We start from the raw sequence: 26,951 nt of genomic DNA, 5'->3' as shown, positions 1-26,951 counted from the left end.
TAGTTTGATGTATCACATGCAACTGTTATTCTAACTTGGGCCAAACTTAGCACATTAGTATACAAAGATATTTTCTTTTATTGCGCGCGCGCGCGGACATTTAAGCCTTTGGGGTTGAATTTTTTTAGCGCATATTTGTTTCAAGAGTGTCAGGAAAAATTTTCAAGTGCAATTAATGAAGTTAACATTGATTTACTGTCAAAAAAGTCGCATTTTTTCACAAAAAACGCGCGCGCGCGCGCACTTTTGCTCAGATTCCTTCAAAACCAAAAAATGCACGTAATATACATAATTCTGAGTTTGCATGCAAAAAATCAGCCTCCTACGACAATTCTAAGTTATGTTTAAACACTGTTTAAATTTTCCGGAGAGTAATACGTTTTGTGGCCCCCCCCCTTTTTCATTTTTTTCCTAATAGTCTAAAATTTGAAAATTCTGAAAAACATAAACCCTTGGATTCAGTTTTTAAATCCTAAGCTTATTGTTCTCAATCTAGGCCTGTAGTGGATCCCAACAATCCGGAGATTGAACCTGTCCGATTGGTTTATCGGAGTAATCTCGTTCCAACTCAAGAGGAAACTGAACCTTCCTGCTGTTTCTAACCACCTCCACTGTTTCTAATCCTTCCTGCTGTTTCTAATCCTTCCTGCTGTTTCTAACCACCTCTACTGTTTATAATCCTTCCTGGTGTTTCTAATCCTTCCTGCTGTTTCTAATCCTTCCTGGTGTTTCTAATACTTTCTGCTGTTTCTAATCCTTCGTACTGTTTATAATAATTCCTACTGTTTGGAATCTTTCCTGCTGTTTCTAATCCTTACTGCTGTTTTAAATCCCTCCTGCTATTTCTAATCCTTCCTGCTGTTTATAATTCTTCTTAGTGTTTTTATACCTTATAATGAAAAAATATTTTGGATAAACTGGAGAATATAATCTAATATATTTTATTGTTACAGATAGTAATTTTTAATATTCTTTTATACAAATCTGCAAATAATAGAACGCAACGTTTATTTAAAAATTGTTTACATTGTAAATCTTCTATATTTATATTAGAAATTTATGTGGTAAAATATTAATTATCAGATTTATATAGATTTCAAACAGATTTACCCTTAAAATGTACTTTTTCAACTTCGACCGCTTTCATTTTTCTTAAATGAGATTACACAATGATGCATATCAGGTCCACTCCGATGATAAAATCAGTAATTTTGTTTTAATTTTTCGATTAAATTAAATTATTAGATTTTTTTATTAAATTTAAGTTATAATCGATTTTTTAAATTTAATTTCAAGTTGAATAAATTTTTTGATTAAATTAAAATGTTATACATTTGTCTGTTTGTATGTTTGGCAGTTTGCACAATCTTGAATTATAAAGTCATGGAAAATTTAATTTATTGAAAACTATTTTTATAAATACTGTATATTCTAAAATTGATAAATTTGCAGACCCAAAATGGGGATACGAGGTCTCAGCTCGTATTTCTCTAACAGAGATTCGTTTTTCCAGACAGTAAGGTAAAATAAAAAAATAACATATTTTTGTACAGGGTGTCCCAAAAGACATGGTAATTGAAAGACGACTTGAAATTCGTCATTGAGACTTGTTTTGTAGACTCAGGAAGCGTCCAATACGACATTATATCCAAAAACAATATTTTTTTTCTCCTTAAGAATTGTTTTTCTTTATTTACTCAATAACATTTGTTGCTTACAAATTACTACTATTTCCTGGATTATATGTATTGTTAAAAATCATCATTTTCCTCAAGATATTAAGAGGTTTCTCGCAAAATTTTTGAAAATTTCTGAATTTTCGGGTGAAAGCTTTCATGGTAGGAAAAAGTCCAATTTTTGAGTTATTCCTCAAAATCTTCGAAAATAATTCCCCAAAATAAGTTATTTACTGTTTATATTTAGTCTGGAGGGTATTGAGGTTATAATAGACGCCAACAATCTTCGATACTCCCTGTATAGGGCGTGTCCGGGGACCAATCACGCCTTCGGGGGTGATTATGACAAGGTAAAGGGACGGAGAAACGTCTGTGGTTGTTTACGCAAAGGACTCTCAATTTAAGGTTCACATCGGTACGCCAGAAAGCTTTGTCCGATCAAAAAAGTTTATCTCTGTACAAATTTATCAATTTTATTTATGGTTCCAGCGCTAAAAAAGTAACTTGAGAATTCCAGATTCAGAAACGTTGAAGGAAATCATCAGAATAAGACACTTCTTAAGCTAGAACAAAAACTACATTATCTTAGTCATCGTTTCTCAGATGGAGGTTTCAAAGGTACCGTTGTGAATCCGACATTCCGCTTTTTTATGGTAACTTGAAACATCATCTATATTATAGTCTTAATTTTAAATCACCAATCTCTAAAATGTATGTTTTTGTGCTTTTAAAGTGATATTAAAGGAACTGTAAAGGAAAAGAGGGTATAGGCTTTAAATCTGAGAATCTCAGGAGTTGAACGCTACCTATAAGACATCTATCTGACGTTCCTGCCGCGAAAAAAATACATAAAACTGTGTTAAAATTATACTAAAACGTATATATGTAAGATGTACGTCCATATCACGTGACCAGAACTGCCTCTATTAAAAATGAAAAATTATTAAATACAAATAATAATAAGAGCAAACTGGAGCTTCTCAGGCTCCTCTAGAATATCATTGTTTTCAGATTGGTTGCGTATTTGTTGAAATTGATCTGATTAATACTACAAATCTTATTCAAAATCTTACATATATTTGGTATAATTTTGACAATTTCTCGAGACAGGAACATTAGATAGAACTTTTATTTGTCTCAATCAACTCCCGAGATTCTCAGGTTTCAGCCTATACCCCCTTTCATTTTTCCTAAACAATCCCTTTAAGATATTTCTTTTTTTTCTGTTTAGTATTACCGGTATGTCCGGCACTACTTTGAAACCTTTCTCAAATGCAATATTCGTCCAATTCTGGTTTTTGACGGAGGATACGATGTGTCAGATAACAAACTCAGGTTAGATTAATGGAAAAAAAGCTTTCAATTAAATTATAAATTAGTTATTGATTGACAGATGAATGATTGGTTAAAAATTAATGATATGTTTATTTTGAACCTATTTCATAATTGATGGTGATACTTAATTAGATTGTAATTTTTAACTGATATAAAATGAATTATTTGCATAATAATTAATTTTTAAAGATACTTTTAAGTTAATCTAATGAAAAACTTATGACTGAGAAGATTGCAGATGGCAACTTAAATATTCATTTATCGAATTGTTAATAAATAAATTTTGATTATTTATTAATTGATTGGTTATTTGTTTTCAGAACAACTATATCTCGTGCTAAAGATCAGATTAGATCTTGTGCCGGCTGTAGACCGACTAACCAGGGAAAACTTCAGGTCGATTCTTCCATCATATTTGAAACAGAAATAATTTTCAAGTTCTAGAAAATATCTGCAAATGTTCCAATTTAGGTTTACCCCTTACTCGGGAAGGAAGTTTTTCTCGAGGTTCTTCGAGATCTTGAGATAGAAATCCTCCAAACAGATTTCGAGGCGGATCAGATAATTGCGCAGATGGGGATGGAGCGCGGATGCCCTGTTCTCAGCAATGATTCGGATTTCTTTGTTTTTTCCGTGGATTTTATCCGGTTGGACTCCGTCGATTTGGAGAGAAGTAAAGCAGAAGGAATTAAACCAAACAGAACTGATTTTTTACATGAACAGTAAACACTCCCAAAGTCTGGTTGCTTTCAAACAGAATCTATTTTAATCTAAATTTTTATAAATGTCGGAAGTGCAAAGTACAAATATATATGGAGGGTCAGGTGTAAATAGTTTAAAGAATTTTCGACGATTTCGAGGGGGGGGGGGTGGTCGTCAACTAGCATAATTATCCCCCTTCCCCTTTATAAATTTTACCCAAAACGATTTTTTCTCTCAATTCCAAAAAAATAAAACTTAATGGTTTGAATGCAGGAAGCTTGTGCTGCGAACTGTTCAATCGTCAGAAATTTCTTGAGCACTATAATATTCAAAACTCAGGGATTTGCATAATATCTCTTCTTCGCAAATCATTATTTTTCATTGAGAATTCTTTCAATTCTTAGAAATCAGATATAACAATGTAATGTATCACATTTTACAAAAAATAGTTAAATGTTGATTAGCAGAAGCGCATATTATCTTTTTTTCAGTTAGATTTCGTGTTTTTTTTCTCAACGTTAAAAAATGTAATAAATGTTTATTGCTTACTTATCAATTGAGAAATTCGCCTTATTTATTTTTTTATATTTGTATTGTGCATTTCGTAGAAATGTTGCATTTACTTGCTTCTCTAATAGGTAAACACATCTTTTAAGATTTTTGAAATTTTAAAATACTATTGAGGGGGGGGGGGGGTATTATTGATATTAAAAAAATTTAACAATAATCTTTATGTTGTTGCTATGCAGGATGAAGGTTTTTTTATTGTTATTGGGCCACTAGTTTTTTTAAAAGGGCACTTAGAGTGACTCTCCATTTTAAAAAAAGTGATTTGTCCGATTTTAAAGCTTTGAATGACCATGGTATGATTGTGATTTCTCTATTAATTGTTGATAAGACATTTGATTAAAGATTGTTTTTAAATATTGGGTGTGTCCCGATTTGAAATTATAACGACTGTATCTTAAATCCTGAAAAATGTTCAGGAAATGATTATATTCCTCCCTCCGTCTTCGATATAATATTCTCCAACATCAAGATGGCGAAGAAGACTAAGAATAGTTCAGAACGGCATCGTAAAATACGAGGATTAATTGTTTGGTTGTCTAAGGAAACACAGGTTTCTACGGCCTTGGATAGAATTCTTGGTGAGAAGAGTTTAGGCACTTTATATAGACAGATAGATAGATACATTAAAGCTTGTTAATCCGTTTTGATCCATAGGTTGAATTTAATGTGGCCGAGAGTACACTAAAGAAGAAACTTGACTAAATTATATTATTTAAACTTAAAAAATGAATTTTTTGGATCCAAATTTTAGTACCTGGATCCGGATCTATAAAATAAATCAAAATTATTTTAAGAGTTGCAGCCGATAATGACATTAAGACCTCTAGACAAAAAAAAAGAAATTTTAAAAAAATAATTTAGATCCCTGCAATAAAAAAACGTGTTGTTTTAGGATGTTTCCAAGAAAAGGACAGGAAAGCATTGAAGGAGAAGGTTCTGTGGTCCCTACAAGTATACAAAGGGAAAGGAGAAGTGGGTGTTCAGGAGAACATGTTGCCGCGTAGCTTTCACAAAATATTTGCGGACTGTCGTCTTCCAAGCTGGTGCATGGATATTGCGACCAAGCAAAAATTTCTTCTGCCCTGCCAGGTTTGTGCCAATGTGCAAGAATTCATAAAAAAATGATTAGAATTTTGGAATCGCCTGTTAACAAAAATAATCTAATAATATCTGTAAAATCTGAAAAGACTTAATTAGTCTGATGCCTGATTGATTGATTAAATTTAGGTTGAGAGTTTTGACAAGCCTACAACAATAATGAGTTGTCTTCCTATTCTACAGACAATTATCAACATTGTCAACCCTACCCTCAACCCTGTTATTCTTCAGGTCAATGTTTTTAAACAAATGTTTGTTATTTATGAATAAAGAGACTGTTTTTTTATATATCAGAACGTCATATATATAAGAGATTCCACAATGGAAAATAATCAATTTCTGAAAAGAAAATTATGGTTATGTCAATCATCCTTGACCAGTTAAAACTGTTAAGGCTACTGTTATAAATCGGGCATGGTACTTTCAAAATGGAGGGTCACCAGTCTTTTTAATAACATTTTGTTGTATTCAGGGTCGTGTCAAATACTCCATTGGTAACCTCAATATCTTCACAACAGAAACTTTAAATTCTTCAGGTCAAAATTCTCATTTTTTTTGTTAAGGAATAAAATCTTCGTCCTTACATTTAAAAATTTCGATTTTTAGAAATGAAGAAAGAAGAACGGAAAGATTTGTTCTTATCCAGTCTTAGTTCTCAGCTTACTCCGGAGGAGATTGAATCCGTCCCGGAGGAATTACAAGGACTAGTTCTAATACTGGAGTATTGGAGTAACCAGGAGTTGGTCACATCTGCTCATGTTTATGCAATTCTTTTAGCCAGGTAACATTCTCAGATTTAAAGAGGGGAGGAGTGGAGTTACGATTAAAGGGACAGTAAAATGTAATTTTAAGTGGGCCTCCCATTGTAGATTGGCATGGGTACCATTCAACCCTTTATTTGAGTAAAACCGAGGAAGATATCTTTGGTTTTTCTAAGTGTTTGATTTTGAACGTTTCTTAAATTTGCTTAGGTATAAAAATAAGCATACTTTATTGATCAGGGTACCATTGTGAATCGGACATGCCACTCTATAAACATAGGGTCACTTGACATCTTGTTAACATTCCCTAGAAAAAAAGTGTACGCTTATTCATGAACAGAAAAATCTTACTTGAAGACAGAAAATAACAAAGAATTCTTTTTATCTTAAAACAAATTATTTCTTTTAGATCAATTCTGAGGGAGGTTGATCCACATACTAACTTTGCTAGAAGTGAGAAGAAAATAAAAGAAGAATTGAACAGTCCTAAATCTACTTCGGAGAAAAAACAGTATTTACAAACAATGTCAAAGTACGCAACGCTTTTTCACATGGAGGAGAACATGAAAACATCGACGAAAAAATACGTCAAGGATATCGTTCATTGTTTCGGTGTACTGCAAAGTATTGTTTACACCTCGTCAATACTAAATACTCTACTCGGAGATGTCGTCATTCTTCCCAAAATATCAGAGTTTGTTAGCGGCACGTTTCTGTACAACGTTGTTATGTACATCAGCAAGAAACCGGAACAGCTGAAAGACTGTTTTCTTCCTGAGAAAATGCGCGAAGAATTTTTGCGTATTTTTAACTTGATTTCGAGTTTTCTCCCCAACCTTCAGTCTGTTAACACCAAACACATGAAGAAGAAGAAACCAAAACAGAAAACGGAAACATCAGAATACTCCGACTTTATTGAAAGTGATCTTGCGGAATCCGAATCCGAAACCGGGTTTTTCGATGTGGAAAACCGGTTTAGTGCACTTAAAGTTTCCTGACACTCTAATTCTTATGTAATGTTACAGAGAGAGATGAGTGTGGCTCAGAGTGAGGCTCGGAGCGTGAGCTCCCAACCTGTAGATCCTGAACAGAATCAACTAGAAGCTCTTCTCTTTAAGGTTTGTTGCCTCGAGCTTTTTTTGTTCCCCATAAAACTTTGTTGATTTTTAAAATAGTTGAAAAAAAAATCTAGAAAATAAAGAGAATATAAAACAGGAGACTTTTTGAATTGTGAAATAAGGTATTTTTGTTTAATTGAGGCGACCAACCCCAGTAACAAAGTGGAGGATGTGAATACTATAAAACTATTCTGTGATCATATTGAGAAAATTCAAGGTAATATTTTTTTAGAAATTACTTTATTTTTTTGCTTTTGTAGAAATTTTTGTCTAAAGGTTGATGAAATTCGCTGTTCCATATTATTTCCTTGATCAAAATAATTTAAAAATGTCTTTAAGTATAAGATTGATTAATAGAAAGATTTTTTAATGTGGAGACGATATTCAGATAAAGAAAGAGAAATAAATTGAACTTAAAATGTTTTAAGATGGTGCCATAATTGCTGGTCGACTTCTCTCCCACAGAATACAATCCCCGCAGGTTAGGGTTAAAGAAAGTACAGTTCAAATTCCTTTGGGGGTTAAAGTTAAAAAGAGTCCCTGTAGAGGTTTAAGTAATAGATAATACAGTTAGGCCCTGAAGTCCCTGTAGAGGTTTAAGTAAAAGATAATAGTTAGGCTGTAAAGTCCCTGTAGAGGTTTAAGTAATAGATAATACAGTTAGGCCCTGAAGTCCCTTTAGAGGTTTAAGTAAAATATAATACAGTTAGGCTGTAAAGTCCCTGTAGAGGTTTAAGTAAAAGATAATACAGTTAGGCTCTAAAGTCCCTGTAGAGGTTTAAGTAAAAGATAATACAGTTAGGCTCTAAAGTCCCTGTAGAGGTTTAAGTAAAAGATTATACAGTTAGGCTCTAAAGTCCCTGTATAGGTTTAAGTAAAAAATAATACAGTGTAAGGCCCTAAAGTCCATGTAGAGGTTTAAGTTAAAGATTCTACTTTATATATCACAAGTTTAAACCCAAATCCCAAAATAAAACTTTAAAAATGACGTAACTTGGTATAATTTTTTTATTTGGTTTTTGCAAGATTTTTATTTTTTTATATTGTAGGACAGAGAAGCCCTTCAGGCTCTAGCTGTGGTTGAAGCCGCAGCCAAATCTTCCCCAGCTTTTGTTGTAGAAATTGGAAAATTTAGGTAGACATTTGTAGTCATTTGTAATTGTTGTCATAAAATCATTTGTATTCACACAACCATTTGCAGTCGTTTTTTCTCATTTAATCATCTGTAGTCATATGGTTCTTTTTAGACATTACTCATTTGTAGTCTAATAGTCATCTGTATTCATATAGTCATTTATAGTCATTTATTAATTTGTAGTTATTTATAGTCATTTGTAGTCACATAGTCATTAGAAGTCATTTAATGATTAGAATTCATTTATTCATTTGTAGTTATATATAGTCATTAGTAATCATATAGTCATTTGAAGCCATATAGTGATTTGCAGTCAAACAGTCATTTGTAATAATAAACGTTATTTGTGGTCATATAGTCATTTGTGGTCTTAAAGTCATTTGTAGTCATATAGTCATTTGTGGTCACATAGTCATTTGTAGTCATATAGTCATTTGTGGTCATATAGTCATTTGTAGTCATATAGTCAATTGTGGTCATATAGTCATTTGCAGTCATATATTCATTTGTGGTCTTACAGTCATTTGCAGTCATATTGTCATTTGTGGTCTTAAAATCTATTGCAGTCATAAAATTATTTGTAGTCATGTTTCTCTCAAAACACAATTCAAATCTGGAAACTCATTATAGAAATACAAAAATTTCAAAATCTCTGAATGGTTCACTAAATTTCATCAAAGAAATAAGCGAAAAAAAAAGAAATATTTTGGAAATTTTTTTATTTGTTGAAAAAGTCAGTTTATCTTGAAGAAATTTTCAGTACCTGGATACGGATCCTGGTTTGGATCTGGATCCGGATCTGAATGAAATTGATCCTAATGACTGGTTTTTACTTTCTAGGTTTTTGAATGAGATGATAAAATTGATATCTCCTAAATACCTTGGCTCTAGAACCTCAGATTCAGTGAAGATGCGGGTTATCGAACTACTCTTCTCATGGACTAAACAGTTTCCACAGGTATACACCCCCCACACCTAGAACCTCAGAGTCGGAGAAGATGAAAGTTATAGAACTCTATTCTTCCAGTGTGTATCCGACCCTCCCAACGGAAAGGTGTCAGCTAATGCTCTCTAAGCCTGTTGAGGCGCCTGCAGGCTATAATGGGGGGGGGGCATTGCACTTCAACTAGGATGGGCTAGTGGGCCGAGCGCTGTGACTAGGATGGGCTAGGGGGCCGAGCGCTGCCGCTAGGATGGGCCAGGGGGCCGAGCACTGCGGCTAATATTTGTTTTAAAGAACATAGTAAATTTTTAGAGGAATTATTACTTGGGAAAATGTACATTTGGGAAGTTGCCACTTTTCCTTCATGGGGAAGTTGCCACTTGAGAAATTGTCATTTGGGAAAATGTATATTTGGGAAGTTGCCGCTTGTGAAATTCCACATTTGAGAAGTTGCCTCTTGGGAAAATGCCCGTGGGAAGTTGCCGATTGGGAAACGGCCTTTGGGAAAGTACCTAACATCCCCAAGACAGGCCCTTGTGTAACTCCTGTAAGAATGTCGTCAAGGGTTGACCTGTCGACACCATTTATCACTGTAAACTGTTATTATTAAGATAATTTTTAAATCAAGTCTTTGCAACACCACGAATTCCAAAGTGCGACAGCTTGCTTAAAATTATATTTTAGAAACAGATTAAACTTATTCATGTATTTAACCATTTTAGAGTAAGCCATCTTTTCTAATAGTTTGCTAAAGGTTGATAATAATGATATTGGTCGATAATTGGTAAATAAGTCACCTGATTTAAAGATTGGTTTAACCTTAGCTGTTTAAGTTCCACAGGGATAAACCCCGTTTTAAATGAAAGATTAAACATTTGACTCAGGGGTTTAGCTATATCTAATATTATTTCCTTTAAAAGCTTAGCTGATAAGCAATCTGGACCAGAACTAGACTTAGATTTGAAATCAGATGTAGACTTAATAATAATATCCTCTGTTATATTTGCAAAAACAAAGTTTTCATTCATTTAAATAATCCTTGAAATGTTTTTTAAAGTTAGGAATATTACTAGATAGATCTGGCCCAACTTGAGTAAAAAATATATTAAACCCTTGAACCACATTCATTTCTCCATCTATTCTACTTCCATTATGCATAAAATAATTCGGTATACTTTGCCTATCCTTCTCCCTCCGTATAACTGAATTAATTGTGCTCTATAAAAGTTTTTATAAAAAGTAACAAATGATAATCAAAGGAAAAAGGAAAGTATAGTCAAAACATGAGAAAACTTCCATAAAGTATTTATTACAATCATTTGGCTGGGGTAATGCTGGTTGATTGGTCGATTTCTCAAATAAAGGATAACGACATTCCGCTGACGTGTAATCATTTGATGACGTGGCACAACAATATTCCAAATTACTTGGGACTTTATGTCAGTTGAGGGTTGACACTGGACTGATCATAATGCAAGGATTTGGAAATAAGGAATATTTCTTCTTCAAAATTATCTACAAGAAAAGAATTGAATCATCTTGTATGGTCCATGCTGAGGAAACTGATCTTGCTCTCGTCCAGAAAGTTGTTATGTCGACTGGTCGGGATGCAGAATGGACTTCGCTATCACCTATAGACGCTGACCGGCAGGCTAAAATGGAAAAAATATGTTCTGGTCTGGACCCAGAGACCCATCCGCCGGCTAACACTCTTACCTTGGAGGAGGTGGTAGTAAAAGTGGTGGATAGCTCGCTGTGGAATGAGTCAAAGGTTACCAAAACGCTGAAAGGGTGGGTACATGAGAGGGTGAACAGCTATTACAGGGATAATCTCTCCAGCCAAGCAGAGTTCCCCCCAACCCAGGGTTGTGACCAGCTCGACAGGCTGAACCGTCAAAGGGGGGATGGTGAAGATGTTGAAATGGGGGGAGAGAAGGAAAAAGGTAGTGGTGCAGAGAAAAACAATGGAGCAGGGAGTAATAATATGACGTTCACTAAGGAGGACCTCGCAACCATGCTCCAGGTGGTTATGGAAGGCCTCGACAGACTCTGGCGACAAAACGAGCAAACCCACGAGATTATGAGCGAACTTCAGGAGGTGGTGGATAGAGTAGAGACCAACCAGAAGGCACTGGAGGCTGGGATCTCTGAGTTAGCGTTGAAACCAGGATCATCTCTGAAGAAAACGTATAGCTGCTCCTACTGTCTTGCCAATGACCACCGTCATATCGACTGTACAGTGAAGGCCCCATGTCTAAAGTGCGGGAAGGATACCCACCAGTATGATGCCTGTCAGTTCGGTGAAGAGATGATCTGTAGAAAATGTAGGACCCCTGGGCATGCTGCTCTCCTCCACCAAGCTGTAGATCCTGATTTCCGTCTCAAAATAGTGACAGAATATGGCAACGAAGTTTTTGGTCACTTCTGGGCATCGGAAGATTCCCTTAGTGCAAGTGCAGCCTGGGGAGTCCAGGGGAAGAGGGAATATGGGGACCAGCCATGGACTGGAAGTAGAGGAAAGGGACTAAAGAGGCTGGGACGAGGGAGAAGGAACTAAACCAGTAGGGAGCTTTTTGGATGCGGCTAGGAGTCAACTCAATCCATCTATTATTTATCTACTAATTAATTACAATTTTATTGATGTATGGGTCAACACATAAGTGACTCAGTTTTATCTCATCATGCTTTATTCGCTAATTCTGTTTTATCTCATTGTGCTTTACTTCGCTTTCAATTGTGCATAAATACATTTAGCCTTAATGCAAACTGTTGTTGATGCTTTGTTATAATTGATGTTCACCAAGGCCTCTGTCATATACTGAACTGTTATTTGGGAGGGGGGGGGGGGTTAAATATACTAATTTAAATACAGTGGCTGGAAAAACAAAGATAGAGAGTCAGAGGATCCTAGTTAATTAATGTTAGATTATAGAGGGTGAAAGTACAAACATAGAATGTCGGCTTTGGTCACAACTTTTATCAATTACTTATTTTAATACAGTGTCTGTGAAAGTAAAGATAGAGAGTCAGAGGAGCCTAGTTAATTAATGTAAGATTATATAGAGTGAAAGGACGAACATAGAATGTCGGCTTTGGTCACAACTTTTATCAATTACTTAATTTAATACAAGGTCTGGGAAAATAAAGATAGAGAGGCAGAGGAGCCTAGTTAATTAATGTGAGATTATATAGAGTGAAAGGACGAACATAGAATGTCGGCTTTGGTCACAATTTTTTGAATTATTTTATCTATGTAGTATTACTGTTGAATATAACGAACTCACATGGTTAAACCAGGCAGCTTAGGACACATGAAAGATAACAAATATAAAGATTCATGGTATCCAATGTGAGATCCTTTTTTGTTGGAAAATTAGTTTATCGGATTAACTTGTATAATCATAGTACACGACATTTATTACTCAGATTAAAAGTCAGTTCAGTTTTTAATATAGGTTGAAGTATAATGATAATTCAAGGTTCTAGTCGGGCTGTCTGGGCCCCATGAAAGATGACAAATATAAAGATTCATGAGTACTAGTAACTTAAATGTTAACCTTTTTGGCGGAAGGTTATATGGGCCTTCAGTGAATGAATATGACGAGGGTCTTTGAGATTGCTATAATTGTCGTCTTTGAATTTGGGATTTTAGAAACTCGGTTTTAAAGGAATTCTCAGCGGCAATGAGTACTGAGTATACAAAACACATATATAAGTTACATGCAAGTTTAAGGTATTTAAGTATTTGGTCATTAATCCTTGATCCCTAACATTGTCCTATATCGTCATTTACCATTTTACTTCCTTTTTCACCTTTTCAATATGATGGTTTGTGTCAATCATCACTTCCTTTTCCGGCCTCCTTTTATATCCCATTTCTGTCCTTTATCATTAATAACGTTTATTCCTTTTCATTTTTCTTTGGCTCCTTTATGGTTTTATCTTCTATTAATTTTATTGTTTATTTATTGTTTATTTTACTTCTCTTTGGCTCCTTTGTGGTTTTATTTTCTATTAATTTTATTGTTTATTTATTGTTTATGTTACTTCTCTTATTCCTAATTTATTTTATTTTATTCCATCCTTATTCTTAAAGTTCGTTTATTTCTTTTATTTCTATTCTATTTTTCTGTCCGTTTATTTCCAATCAATTTTCTTTTAGTTTCCATCCATAAAATTCGCTTATTCCTTTTATTTATATTCTAATGATCTATCCATGTATTTCCAATCAAGTTCTGTCCCTTAGTCTTAAAGTTCGTTTATTTCTTTTATTTCTATTCTATTTTTCTGTCCATTTATTTCCAATCAATTTTCTTTTATTTTCCATCCTTAAAATTCCTTTTATTTTTATTCTATTTTTCTGTCCATTTATTTCCAATCAATTTTCTTTTATTTTTCCATCCTTAAAATTCGCTTATTTCTTTTAATTCTATTCTATTTTTCTGTCCATTTATTTCTAATAAATTTCTGTCCCTTTTATTCATGCCTTAAACCTTCTTTATCTTTCATTTCCTTATTCCATCCTTAGTCATAAAGTTTGTTTATTTCTTTTATTTCTTTTCTATCTTTTTATCCATTTCTTTCCAATCAATTTTTTCTGTCCCTGTATTCATGCCTTAAAGCTTCTTTTATCTTTCATTTCCTTATTCATAAGCGTGTTTTTTTTCCTTTTTATATTCAATTTTCTCTCCTCTTTTGTTGTATCTTCTTTTAATTCACCATTCTTAACTCCCTACCCTTTTTCTACTTTAACAATTTTTCACCCCCCCCCCCCTAATCAATCGCTTTCTTCTAACCTTCTTTTAATTCTCTATATTTTTTCTTACCATATTCCCTTCTTCTAACCTCCTTTTAATTATCTATATTTTTTCTTAATATTCCCAGCATCTGTTCATTATAATTTCATCTTTTAATTCTCTATATTTTTTTCTTAATATTCCCTGCATTTATTCATTATATTATCTTCCAAACGGCCAAAACCTATCCTTTTCTTGTTTTCAACCTAGCTTAGTGAACTGTAGTAACTCATTTTCAGAGCAGTTATAATGGCTCTGATTGTAAATGTGTCGGAGGCGGGAGTGTTGGCGTCTATCTTCTATATGGTAAAAGAACCTGCTGCGGAAGTAACTCTTACAGAATATCTAAGGGCAGGGGGTTGTAGTGTTTCTTTTATTGAGGTCTCGAAGGAATATGGAAAAGCAAAGTTCAAGATAGAGTATGAGTTTGACAAAGTGAAACGCTGTAACTCCAGGGCACTGATGCCTAGTAAGCTCATGTCACTAGTTGAAGTGATTGATGAACTAATAAACATGGACTGTATTAGTAAGTCATCCTTGGGGCGGGAGCATGCAAGGGGGGTTCGCAAAACCCGGAGTATGGTTAGGGGTGAGTCGGGAGGGGTGGTAGTGGTGCAGGACACGGATGAAGAGGATGAGGATGATGAGGGGGAGACCGGGTTAGAGGGAGCAAAGAAAGAGGTTGAACATTCAATTGCGCTGGTACCGGTGATGGAGACCCTGGGAAAGATCTTAAATAAGATAGAGGCGCAGGAGAAGAATATGCAGACGATGAACAGGACCCTAGGAGACCTGGGTAATAAAGTGGGGAAACTGCAAGAGATGGGTGAACGACAGGAGGCAGACCTGGCCGCCATCAAGGCCGACTTAAAGGCCCGGCCAGGTCACTGGTGCTCGTTCTGTAAGTCGTCAACCCACGCACTTGAGGATTGCCGCACTAAGAAAAAGAAGGCAGCCCTAGGGGCAGCCCAGTGTGCTGAGTGCGGGGGGGACAACCATGCCTCAACACTCCACTTCGTAACTGACCAGAAAATTAGAGATAACATTAAAATAAAATTTGGAGCTAATTTTGTCTTCAATAACTAACTAACTGTTAGCATATGCTTTATGGGTTTTAATGCTTCCTGTTTTTCAGATATTATTGGTTTGAGATAAACTGACGGTGTGGGGCCTGGGATAAGCATGGGGAGAAAACGGGCGGGAGCCCGCGCCAAATGGTTACGCTTAAGAGCTAAGCCAGTCTCTAAGCAAACAACATCAGGTTTTAGCTTAAAATTAGCATACTGGAACTGTAATGGGATTAATTCTCTTAGTAAACAACAGGAGATTGTGGAAGCTATGGCCTCAATGGAGTTGGATTTAGTGTTTATAGATGAAACTCACTTAAGAAAGGGCACAAATGTGGACATGTCGGTGTTTGCACCATGGTCGCCAACTTTCATAGAACGTGATTTCAGAATGAAGTCCGGAGGTGGAAAATTAATCCTAAAATCTGATAGAGTAAACTGCAGTGAGTGGTCCGCAACGGGGACCGATAATGAATGGATTAATAGCGAAAGATCCTGGTTGCTGGTCCACTCTGGGGGTTGCAAGCTAGCCATTTGCTCGGTGTACATGGCTGCTGAGGTTTCAGCTAATAATGACTTCCTGGCATGGAATGATTGTCTTTACAGTTCAATTCAGGGTGAATTGAAGGGTTTTCAGCAGACAGGATATAAATGCATAATCATTGGGGATATGAACGCTCATGTAGGGGATATGCAAGAGGGAATAGTTGGTAACAGGCCCGGAGTGAACCTAAATGGCAGAAAGTTGCTTAACTTTGTCAATAATAACGGGTTAGTTATGCTCAACAAGGATAAAAGTATTTGCTCTGGAACATTTACAAGAATTACCCCGGTATCTAGTTCTATTCTAGACTATGTCTTAGTAACCCCAGATTTGACTAAGGAAGTGGTCGGAATGGCCGTTGATGAGGATCTGGCTCTCTTCACTGGTAGTGATCATGTGGCGATAACTGTAGACTTGCTTTTGGACTGCCAGCAGGAACCTAGTCCTGATAGGGCCAATGCCGGGCTATTCCTGCGTCCAGATAGAGACTTGTCAAAAGCTAAGGCAATCATGGACGTCTATCTTAGCGATTGTAGCTGGGAAGATTTAACGCTAGATGACAAATGTGTTAAACTACAAGAGATCTTGGTAGCGGCGAACACGGAGGCCTATGGGGGGGATAAGCCAAAAAAAGTCCGGAAAGTAATGCGCATTAAAAAACTGAGAGCTAGAAAGCAAACTGCTGAAAGGAAAAGGAATAGATTATCTTTGATCAGGGCAAAAAAGAAACTCATAAATGAGGATCTGTCTGCTCAAGAACATGATCAATTAGTGGCCGCAGCTATAGAATGTAACGACCTTAGTGAGGAGATTAAGAAGAAAGAGTTAGAGATTAAACTTGATAAGAGGAGGTCGGTTAGGTCTAGAAAGTCTAATATTGATAAGCAGTTTTGGAATCTTGCAAGAAGAGTTGAGAAGAAGAAAGGGCTGCTTTCAGCTATCAATGATTGCGACGGGAAATTAGTTACTGAGTTTCTGCAATTAAAAGACACTGTGGTGACGGAGATGGCCAAGGTTTCTTTGGGTCAAACCTCAAAAATCTTTATCTCTCGAGGTCAACAATTGTTGAAGGAAATTTCAGTAAAGAACGAGTGCGCATTCGAGAAATGGTGTCCAAAGGAACGGGATGAGTTTGAATATCAGGATGAGGTCTGCCAGCCTGTTGGTGTGGCAGATGTCATGGAGGTAATCAAATCCCTTAAGTTAGACAGAGCTCCTGGTATAGATAATGTCACGCCCTCAATGTTAAAAAGTGCGAGCACATCTTTTATAGGGAAATTGACTGATGTAGTGAATGAGTCCCTGGAGGAGGGTAAGGTTCCAGCCTCCCTTCTAGTGGGTAAAATGACCCTTATTGACAAAAAAGAACCGTCACTAGAGGTGGCTAAGAAACGCCCCATTACAGTTTCAAGTGTGATGCTCAGTATGGTTACCAAAATAGTCCAGAAACGAATGGATTCCATCTGTGAAAGGGAAGGCTTCTATGGACCGGTGCAGTATGGGTTCAGAAGCAGAAAGTCAACAGTCGACTGTGTGTTTATGATACTGGCCGCATTACGTAAGGCAAAAAGGAAGCACCAGTCAATTTCTTTGGCTTTCTGTGATATTGCGAAAGCTTATGACTCAGTTTGCCGGGAACTACTCTACACAAAGCTTCGGAGTATTGGTTTTGGAGGGAGGGTAGTGTCCCTTATTCGGTCGATGTATTTCAATGACTGTGTGCGGATTAACTTAGCACATGGATTGACGGAACCGTTGTTTTTCACCCAAGGGGTTAAGCAAGGGTGCAGCCTATCCCCTTTACTGTTCGCTCTTTATATTGCGTCCCTAGGGCTAGCTCTGGACAGTTCTAAGCTTGGGGTCAGGCTAGGAAAAGCTATGATAACAGCTATCCTTTTCGCGGACGACCTGCTCTTGCTATCTAGAACCCCTAAGAGAGGAATGAATAAGCTTCTTAGAATTGTTTCAAGATTCTGCACGGACATGCACATGAAGCTTGCCACCTCTAAGACCTACATCCTTACCAATGCCCCAAATGAGACTTCTTGGAAGGTCGATAACGTCACTATTGAAGAGATTTTAGTGGCCAAGTATTTAGGGGTGACTATCCAGGTACGCGGCAGGTCTATGATTGGGGTGTATGAGAAGGACATGATCAGGAAGGCCACTAATTATGCTTACGCCATAATGAACATATCAAGGGGAGCCCTTGATAGGGCCATGGTTGCCAAGAGACTCTGGGAGTCGTGCGCCATCCCTTCAATCCTGTATTGTGTGGAGGCTGCGATTCTTAAGAAAGCTACTATTGTAGAGCTAGAAAGACTACAATGCATGGTAGGTAGGTTTATCCTTCAGATACCTCACTCATCCTCTAAGGTACTCACCTGGATGGATGCAGGCCTCATGCCTATGGCACACAGAATTCAGACCAGACAAGCTCTGTTCATCTGGAGTATTCTGAAATCCAAGTTCAATACGCTTCTATTGGAGGTGTTACGGGAACTGCTGGATCACCCTACAGACCCTTGGGTGAAATCCTGGATGGAGATTCAGAGGGAGGTTGGGTCCATTGCAATGTTCTCAAGCAGAAAGGAGTTGCAGAAAGCAATGTCAGATAGAGCTGTGAGATTTGTGGTATCAACCAAAAGAGGTCATTCCTCTGCTGTTGCAGCCTCCCAGCCGTGGAAGTGGTTCCGACTTCAGGGTTTTGTGAACGATTCCAGGGCGAGTAGGACTCTGTGCAGGGTTCGGGCTGGTAACGCAGAGCTAGGTAACAGATACAAGGATAGATACGGCTGTACCCATGTTTTGTGCCCATGGTGTCTCTCAAAAGGTGTCCGTGCCAGGCTAGTAGAGTCTCACGTGGTCCTTATCTGCCCATGTGTAGCGGCACAGCGTAGGGATTTTGGGATTGCAGATTTTCACTCAAGCTATGCCGGTCATGGTAAGAAACCTCTATGGCAGATTCTCAGGGCTTATCTTGGGGGGGATGGGTCAGACCAAGTAGTCTTACTTGAAAGAGGGAGGAAAATGGCAGTGTTATTGGAGTCATGGCTGGTTAAAAGTCATGAAGGTGATCTGTAGGCCGATAGCTTTCAAGGTGGGTTTTTTGTCAAACAATCTTAAATCTTATATCTAATGTTTAAACCATTATCAAATAGTAATCTAATAAGCTTTTTATTAACTTCATACTGGGGTAGTACCGAGATGGACTACTCTGGGGGACTGTTAGTGTGCAGTTGGGCGGTGACTTAAGTCATTGGTCTGTACTTCGACAGTTGGCCACACTAGACAGTGTGTCACCAATTGGTACATTAATAGCCATTGTGGCTATTTTTGATGAGGTCTCAGCCCTGACTTCTACGGAATGATGGTTGATTGTTTGTTTGTTTGTTTGTTAATATCATAATTTTATGTTTTAAATCTATCCTTGTAATATGAAGACCTTGAACTACGAAGTAAACTAGTGTACAATTTATTGTAATCTCTCTGTACTTAAACTAATTTTCAGTAGTAGGTTTAGATATTTTCTTTATTATTTGTTAAAATGTGAACAGTTCTAATTCCTTTTTTATTAATATATCAAAAGGTGTAATAACTTGTTATTATTGCAGGAGAAGAAAATATGTGAAGCGTATTCAATGCTAAAAGGACAAGGAGTTATACAAGAAGATCCTGTTCATGTCAAACATGCTGTATTTGCTGCATCCCTACCTCCACGGTATTTATTGCTCATTTAAATTGTGGAAGCTTTAGAAGTACATTTAATGCGGAGTTTATAATCCTCTTTCAGGGATTTTCACTATTAACCTTAAAAATATTATTTGCAATTCGGAAGAAAAGGTTGACAATTTACCTCTGGGTTTGTACGCGTAATTTCAAGAAACCCTTTATTTAAAGATGGCAATACCTATGAAACCTTTATCTGATCAATAATGTGGAAGATATTTTAGTTTTTCGAGGTTAAAAAGTGCTTAACTCTGATAATTCCTATATGTAGAGAAACCTCATAGGAAAATAAGTTGATAAAAAGTGATATTTGATCAAACAAAGGTTTTGAGGGTACCAATCAGACAAAGGTTATGAGGTAACCAATCAGACAAAGGTTTTGAGGGTACCAATCAGACAAAGGTTTTGAGGGTACCAATCAGACAAAGGTTTTTAGGGGACCAATCAACCAATCAGACAAAGGTTATGAGGGTACCAATCAGACAAAGGTTATGAGGTAACCAATCAGACAAAGATTTTGAGGGTACCAATCAGACAAAGGTTTTGAGGGTACCAATCAGACAAAGGTTTTGAGGGTACCAATCAGACAAAGGTTTTGAGGGTACCAATCAAACAAAGGTTTTGAGGGTACCAATCAGACAAAGGTTTTAAGGGTACCAATCAGACAAAGGTATTGAGGGTACCAATCAGACAAAGGTTTTGACTTTTGAGGGTACCAATCAAACAAAGGTTTTGAGGGATCAGACAAAGGTTTTGAGGGTACCAATCAGACAAAGGTTATGAGGTAACCAATCAGACAAAGGTATTGAGGGTACCAATCAGACAAAGGTTTTGACTTTTGAGGGTGCCAATCAAACAAAGGTTTTGAGGGATCAGACAAAGGTTTTGAGGGTACCAATCAGACAAGGTTATGAGGTAACCAATCAGACAAAGGTTTTGAGGGTACAAATCAGACAAAGGTTTTAAGGGTAGCAATCAGACAAAGGTTTTAAGGGTGCCCAATGGGGCATTCAGCATTGTCAGTTTTGCACGGAAGGTCACTTGAAATTACGCTTAATTACAGCCCCCTTAAACAAGATCATGGGTAGCTTCAATACGTCTTAGTAAAATATAAGGAAATCCTCCTCCTCCCCACTTATGTCTAGGTCAGATTTGAAATTAATAAAACAAGTTTTTGAATATTTTGTCTTTTTTGTTAATATTTTGAAATACTAGGGAAGCAGATCTAAGTGTGGAGGAATCTGCCAGGTTACAGAAACTACTGCATAGTGGTAATCAACAGGATTTAGAGAAAGCTAATCAAATTATTCAGGTCATAATTTAGTTACAGAAAAAATCAATTTTTTCTACCAAAAATTAGTTTTAAAGTTTAGTTATAGATATTCAAAACAATTACTTAATGCATGTTCTCGTAGAGTATGGTAAGAAAGGAAGAGGAGAAATTAGAAAAAGCTACTAAACAAGCAAGTCAACTTCAGGTACTCGGAACATTTTAAAGCCAAAATCTATTTATAAATTCAGCTTGTCTGTCTGTCTGTTTGTTTGTATCCAATAAACGTCAAAACGGCTGAACCGATCGGGCCCAAATTTTGAGTGGGACCTCACGTGACTCCAGGGAAGGTTTATGATTAATGATTAAAATGTTAAAAAAAATTGTTAAAAAGTTTTTATTTTTGTAAAATTTTGAAAATGCGCTAATAAATAATATAAAAATCGTCAACTTAAAAAAAAAAAATTTATACTGTACAAAGAGTAGATGCTCGCAGATAAAGCCGCAATTAAAAGTTAAAATAGAATACTTATAAATTCTTAAACTTAAATTCCAGTGAACCTGAATATTTGGTATATTGTATACACCACCTTGCAAATTGTATTAAGAAAGCCGTTTAACGGGTTGATGTATAGATTCTTTCAAGTAACGCCGTTATGAATAATTACAACGATAATAATGATACTAGGAGGTTCAAGCAAGTACCCGGCTTCTCTCCGACATGTTGGAACAGGTTGAAGTTGGACAGGTGGCGGCGGAGGATAGAGAAATCATGGCGGAGCTTTATTCGGCTTGTGAGGGATGGCGACCAAAACTATTTCAGCTGGCCGCCGAAGCGGAAGAAAATGATCCTGTCATAGGTAATATAGGATGGAGAGAATGTCTTATCTGAATTGACTGTCAAAGGAAGTTTTATAACAATTCTCAATGATACAAAATAACCCCTAATTTTCATGGTTTTTCTCTTTCATGGTATTTTGAAAAGCCATAATTTACAGGACTGCAAGCGTAATTTCAAGTTACCCCTCCTTGCAAAGATTCACAGCGGTACCCTTTCAAGCTTTGTCTGATTCGTCTGATCAAGTTTGAATGATTATATCATTGTTGACAGTTTTGAAAACTTATTTTTAATTGTGGTTTCTCTACAAAATTAACTTGCAGGAAAATATAGAAGAAATGTAAGAATGAAACTTTTTTAAATATAGAAAGACAACAAGATCTTCCACATTGTTGATCAAAGTTTCAAGGGTACCGTTGTGAATCAGGTATTGCAATCTTTTCATTGAGGGTCACTTGGAATTGCGCTTACAGTCCAATTAATACCTGCAAAAGTAGAAAAGAGTACCATTGTAACAATAATTTACCTTCTAATGGAAGTTAACAAAAAAGTTTTTTCTACAACATTTAAAATAAATTCTTTAGGTGATATATTGTATGCTAGTGATGAGATGTCCAGAATAATTGATAAATATAAAGATTTAATAATTCTCAATAAAACGAACAGGTAAATTGCGATTAATGAAAAAAAAACTCGATCCCATAGAATTAAAAAAAACGTTGTTTTTAATTTCAGATCAGAATCAAGCAGTAATCATAACCTATTAAATATTGCCCCGAAACCTTCATCGAGACAAGATCTTTTGGAAGAGTTTCTTCTGGGTCAAAATGGCGGAGATAATCCCACGTCGCACATACAGCTCACCGCTGAAACTTTTGGCGCCATTTCATTAAACCAATATGGCGGACATTTATTATCTGATACAGCTAGCGACAATAGTTCTATGTTGGGAGTGGAAGATTCTCAATTTGTTGGAGAGAAAGATGAAATATCTCCTCTCAATAATCAAATTAAAAATCTAGATCTCCACAAGATGGCGGAAAATAATCTCTTAATGGAGGAAAATGGCAATGGTGGGATAAAAGATATTTTCTCAGGTTTAGTAAATTTTCATATCAAAACAATTTTTCTCACTAATTGGTTTTATCATTTTTCCATAAGATATGGACTATTTTTTACCTTCTTCTATAAACAGTTTTATATATTAGAGTTTGGATTATCTGAGAACAATTGTTCCTCTCTTCCCCCAGTCCTCCAAGATCTACTATCTGATGGACCGGATCAACAGTGTTCTCCTAATGAATTTATCCTCCCTAATCTTCAAACCAAAGGAAAAATTAGCGACGAACTGAACCAGGTTGGTATTTTTTGACCAATTAATAATTTTTCAAAATATATGTATTTATAATCTTAGTTTTGTTTCAGCGTCGAAGAGGATTGGATGAGCTTGACTTACTCGGAGAAAATGCTCTTCGTGCGCAGCTCCCGGAGCATAAAGAAGCTGGGTTCATTGCTAGAAAGCAGGAGAAGCTGCCCCTGAAAGAGCTTATGAGACAAAGTAGCTCAATGTCACAGTTTGAAAGCCAGGAACAGCAAACTCCGCCCCCTTATCCTACCACGCCTACAAACCAAACCAAACCTAAGTCAAACCAAACTTGTTCTAGTCTTGAAACAAACCAAACCAATCCAAAGATTGAAAAACCAGTTCCTCAAGCATTGTTAACAAACAACTTCGACCCTGCACCTAAATCAGAGGTTAAAGTAACCGAGGTTAAACTCCAAGATATAAAGTTGAGGATGGAGGATGTAGTCCCACATCCTGCACTGCCTCCACTTGACCTGCAGGCAGAGGGTCCGGTCTCCCTGGTCCTCCATTATTCATGTACTGTCCCGGCACCTGGAGTTTCCGTACATGTTGTACAGTTTACAAACACGGGCAAGCTACCAGTAAGTTTTTTTCTGTTCAAGGTTTACATATACATGTTTTGTAATGAATAAAGTTTGAAACAAATTCTGAATGGCCGGGTTAAAAAGAATTAAAATCATAAAAGCCATAAAAACTTGATCTTGTAGAACTAAATGTATTGAAACATATCAGTGATTCCATACTATTTTCTTAGTGAAATTCTTTTGTTATTAAAAATTGTTATCAACAACATGCGACATTTTAAGGATAAATCTTGAGTATTAAAAGATAGTTTTGAAAAACCGAAAAGAAAATCTTTCAATGAAAATGGAACTAATACACTAGTTTCCTTTAATGGATATATCTCTAGGTTGAGGAATTAGAGTTTAAAGCAGTTGTTCCTAAAGGTTGCAAAGTCAGACTTCTACCAATTTCTAGTAATCACCTTCCGTCTCCTCTACCATTCTCCCCTTCTCCAACCTGCAATCAGGTAATCTCCTTCCTTCCCTTCTCCAACCTGTAATCATGTAATATCCTTCTTCCCCTTCTCCAATCTGTAATCATGTAATCTTCTTCCTCCCCATCTCCAACCTGTAATCATGTAATCTCCTTCCTCCCCTTCTCCAATCTGTTATCATATAATCTCCTACCTTACATTCTCCCCTTCTCCAACCTGTAATTATGCAATCTTCTTCCTTCCCTTCTCCAATCTGTTATCATATAATCTCCTACCTTACCTTCTCCCCTTCTCCAACCTGTAATCATGTAATCTTCTTCCTTCCCTTCTCCAATCTGTTATCATATAATCTCCTACCTTCTCTTCTCCCCTTCTCCAACCTGCAATCATGTAATTACCTTCCTTCTCTTCTACCCTTCTTCAACCTGTGATCTTGTAAATTTGTCTGTTTGTATGTCCTATCAAGTGCTTAGGATCCATTTAATTTTGATGCGGGTCCGGATCCAGGATCCGCACTGGAAAACATCTTTTTTATCAAGGTCATTTCTTTAAGATTTACTGAATCTTTTTAACAGAGCAGAATTTTATTTTTGTCTTATTTTTCGCTTATTTTTATGCTAAAACTTGATGAACTATTCGGAAATCAGGAAATTTTTATAATCTCTCTTTTTTCAATAGTTCAGATTTAGGTTTTGAGAGTAAAAAAGTTTTTTTTTTTGCAGTTTTTGGTTGATATTTTTCACCTTGGATCCAGATCCGTGAATCCGCATATTTTTGCGGATCCGGATCCAGAAAGCCAAAGTCTTGCGGATCCGACGGATCCGGATCCTAAATACTAGTCCTAACATAACTCAGAAATCCCTGGACCGATTTGCCTAAAATTTTGATTGGGGGACTCGGTAGAACCACGGGAATGTTTCTAAGCTGGTCAACAAATGCATGTGTAGAATTATTATTTAGTTAATGCTGGTTTTGAATCCGGAGAAGAAGAATATTTTCCTTGGTTTTGTTCTCAGCTATTCAATAGACGAGGAGTCCTTCACCTTTATAGGGAAGGATATCCAGACCTGTATACAGTAGTAATCAGTATTATTATTATCAATGTTATCAATCAAATATTTGACCAAGTTTAATCTGAGGATTTCAGGTAATTGAACATAGTTGCAACTTTAAAAAAACAGAACTTACCACGTTTCTTGTTATGGTATCTATTTTCTCATTTACTTGAAATAAAATATCTAATTCCCGCTGTAATATTTGTACATTTACGACTAAAAAAAAAACAATGTTTGGCATTCTATGTAAAACAAAGTTTTTTTATGGTAAAAATATTGAGATTATCTATGTTATCATGTCATTTATTTATTGTTTTATGCTTTAGATTGCCATTTTTAAATTTTAATGAACCGCTGGATGTTATTAAAAAAATTGTTTTTGTTCTAGTCACGTTTATTATATTATTATAGCTAATTTTACCAAAATTCTGGAACTCTTGTAAATTATTCATTTTCATGTACAAACTGTGAGCTTGTTACTTCATAAATCAATGTTTTATGTACACCGATCTTTGTAATTTATGTACATGTATGTGTAATCAACGTGCACTGTAATATTGTCTCTCTTTGCACAATTCACGTTAACTGTGAAATGTCTTGTGGCATTTTTTGTGATATTATTTTGAATTATAATAAAATGTTAGACCTTAGTATGATAGTACTGGCTTGACCAGAGAGTAGATTGATATAGAAAGTAATGGATATTGGATATGATCATTGGTCCTGTCAGGAATGGATATTGGATGTGATCATTGGTCTTGTTGGGAATGAATATTGGATGTGGTCATTGGTCCTGAAAGGAATGGATATTGGATATGATCATTTGTCTTGTTAGGAATGGATATTGGATATGATTATTTGTCTTGTTGGGAATGGATATTGGATATGATCATTAGTCCTGTCAGGATTGAATATTGGATAGTATCATTGGTCCTTAAAGGAATGGATATTGGATATGATCATTTGTCTTTTTGGGAATGGATATTGGATATGATCATTGGCCCTGTCAGGAATGAATATTGGATAGTATCATTGGTCCTGTCAGGAATGGATATTGGATATGGTCATTGGTCCTGTCAGGATTGAATATTGGATATGCTCATTGGTCTTGTCAGGAATGGATATTGGATATGGTCATTGGTCCTGTCAGGAATGAATATTGGATATGAATATTGGTTTTGTCAGGAATGTATTGGATATGGTCATTGGTCTTGTCAGGAATGTATATTGGATATGATCATTGGTCCTGTCAGGAATGTATATTGGAAATGATCATTGGTCCGGTCAAGAATGGATATTGGATGGGATCATTGGTCCTGTCAGGATTGAATATTGGATATGATCATTGGTCCTGTCAGGAATGTATATTGGAAATGATCATTGGTCCGGTCAAGAATGGATATTGGATAGGATCATTGGCCCTGTCAGGATTGAATATTGGATATGATCAATGGTCCTGACGGGAATTGATATTGGATATGCTCATTGGTCTTTGTCAGGAATGTGTATTGGATATGATCATTGGTCCTGTCAGGAATGAATATGATATAGTATCATTGGTCCTGTCAGGAATGAATATTGTATTTAATCATTGGTCCTGTCAGGAATGGATATTAGAAATGATCATTGGTTTTGTCAGGAATGTATATTGGATATGGTGATTGGTCCTGTCAGGAATGAATATTGGATATGATCATTGGTTTTGTCAGGAATGTATTGGATATGGTCATTGGCCTTGTCAGGAATGTATATTGGATTTGATCATTGGTCCTGTCAGGAATGTATATTGGAAATGATCATTGGTCCTGTCAGGAATGGATATTGGATACGATCATTGGTCCTGTCAGGAATGAATATCGGATATGTGCATAGGTCCTTTCAGGAATGGATATTGGATAGGATCATTGGTCCTGTCAGGAATTAATATCGGATTTGTGCATTGGTCCTGTCA

The 26,951-nt window shown here is 36.1% G+C and overlaps 3 protein-coding genes across 10 annotated transcripts in view; all 3 read left to right on the top strand.

The window, feature by feature from the left end:
* Positions 1–1,232, top strand: part of LOC111698020 (ras-related protein Rab-33B) — a 3,947-nt gene extending 2,715 nt beyond the window's left edge. The window contains exon 4 of the mRNA XM_023468237.1: positions 497–1,232. Within this exon, the coding sequence (XP_023324005.1) occupies positions 497–602 (106 nt within the window). The 3' untranslated portion in view covers positions 603–1,232. The remainder of the gene's footprint in view (positions 1–496) is intronic.
* A 92-nt stretch (positions 1,233–1,324) lies between these two features.
* LOC111698019 (protein asteroid) lies at positions 1,325–7,168 on the top strand. Its single transcript, XM_023468236.1, has 13 exons — positions 1,325–1,521; positions 1,924–2,026; positions 2,908–3,011; positions 3,332–3,407; positions 3,483–3,696; positions 3,987–4,052; positions 4,322–4,351; positions 4,700–4,861; positions 5,176–5,372; positions 5,511–5,612; positions 5,854–5,917; positions 5,988–6,162; positions 6,552–7,168. The coding sequence occupies exons 1-13, from the start codon at positions 1,460–1,462 to the stop codon at positions 7,138–7,140; spliced, it is 1,944 nt and encodes a 647-aa protein (XP_023324004.1). The 5' UTR covers positions 1,325–1,459; the 3' UTR covers positions 7,141–7,168.
* Positions 7,135–25,650, top strand: LOC111698015 (ADP-ribosylation factor-binding protein GGA1). 8 transcript variants are annotated; one of them, XR_002764447.1, is made up of 16 exons: positions 7,135–7,260; positions 7,402–7,477; positions 7,689–7,741; positions 8,310–8,395; positions 9,236–9,353; positions 19,360–19,466; positions 20,690–20,786; positions 20,890–20,952; positions 21,433–21,604; positions 22,167–22,248; positions 22,318–22,679; positions 22,791–22,939; positions 23,008–23,529; positions 23,859–23,978; positions 24,906–25,092; positions 25,412–25,650. XR_002764447.1 is itself a non-coding variant. In XM_023468228.1 (15 exons), the coding sequence occupies exons 1-15, from the start codon at positions 7,159–7,161 to the stop codon at positions 25,023–25,025; spliced, it is 2,229 nt and encodes a 742-aa protein (XP_023323996.1). In that variant the 5' UTR covers positions 7,135–7,158; the 3' UTR covers positions 25,026–25,242. The 8 variants fall into 8 exon arrangements, 5 of the variants coding, with proteins under 5 accessions (XP_023323996.1, XP_023323997.1, XP_023323998.1 ...); XR_002764446.1 differs by having other exon boundaries at positions 25,389–25,650; XR_002764445.1 differs by having other exon boundaries at positions 24,906–25,195.
* Positions 25,651–26,951: the final 1,301 nt, after the last annotated feature.

Source organism: Eurytemora carolleeae, unplaced genomic scaffold (assembly GCF_000591075.1).
Source record: "Eurytemora carolleeae unplaced genomic scaffold, Eaff_2.0 scaffold153, whole genome shotgun sequence".
Taxonomy (NCBI): domain Eukaryota; kingdom Metazoa; phylum Arthropoda; class Copepoda; order Calanoida; family Temoridae; genus Eurytemora; species Eurytemora carolleeae.
This window is presented reverse-complemented; position numbering and strand designations above follow the sequence as displayed.

Excerpts from the sequence above, each read along its gene's own strand:
- LOC111698019 (XM_023468236.1), top strand. The coding sequence starts at position 1,460 with ATGGGGATACGAGGTCTCAGCTCGTATTTCTCTAACAGAGATTCGTTT. Across the intron at positions 3,408-3,482 it reads CTAACCAGGGAAAACTTCAG|GTTTACCCCTTACTCGGGAA; the intron begins GTCGATTCTTCC and ends GTTCCAATTTAG. Across the intron at positions 5,918-5,987 it reads AGAAACTTTAAATTCTTCAG|AAATGAAGAAAGAAGAACGG; the intron begins GTCAAAATTCTC and ends TTCGATTTTTAG.
- LOC111698015 (XM_023468227.1), top strand. The coding sequence starts at position 15,317 with ATGGGGAGAAAACGGGCGGGAGCCCGCGCCAAATGGTTACGCTTAAGA.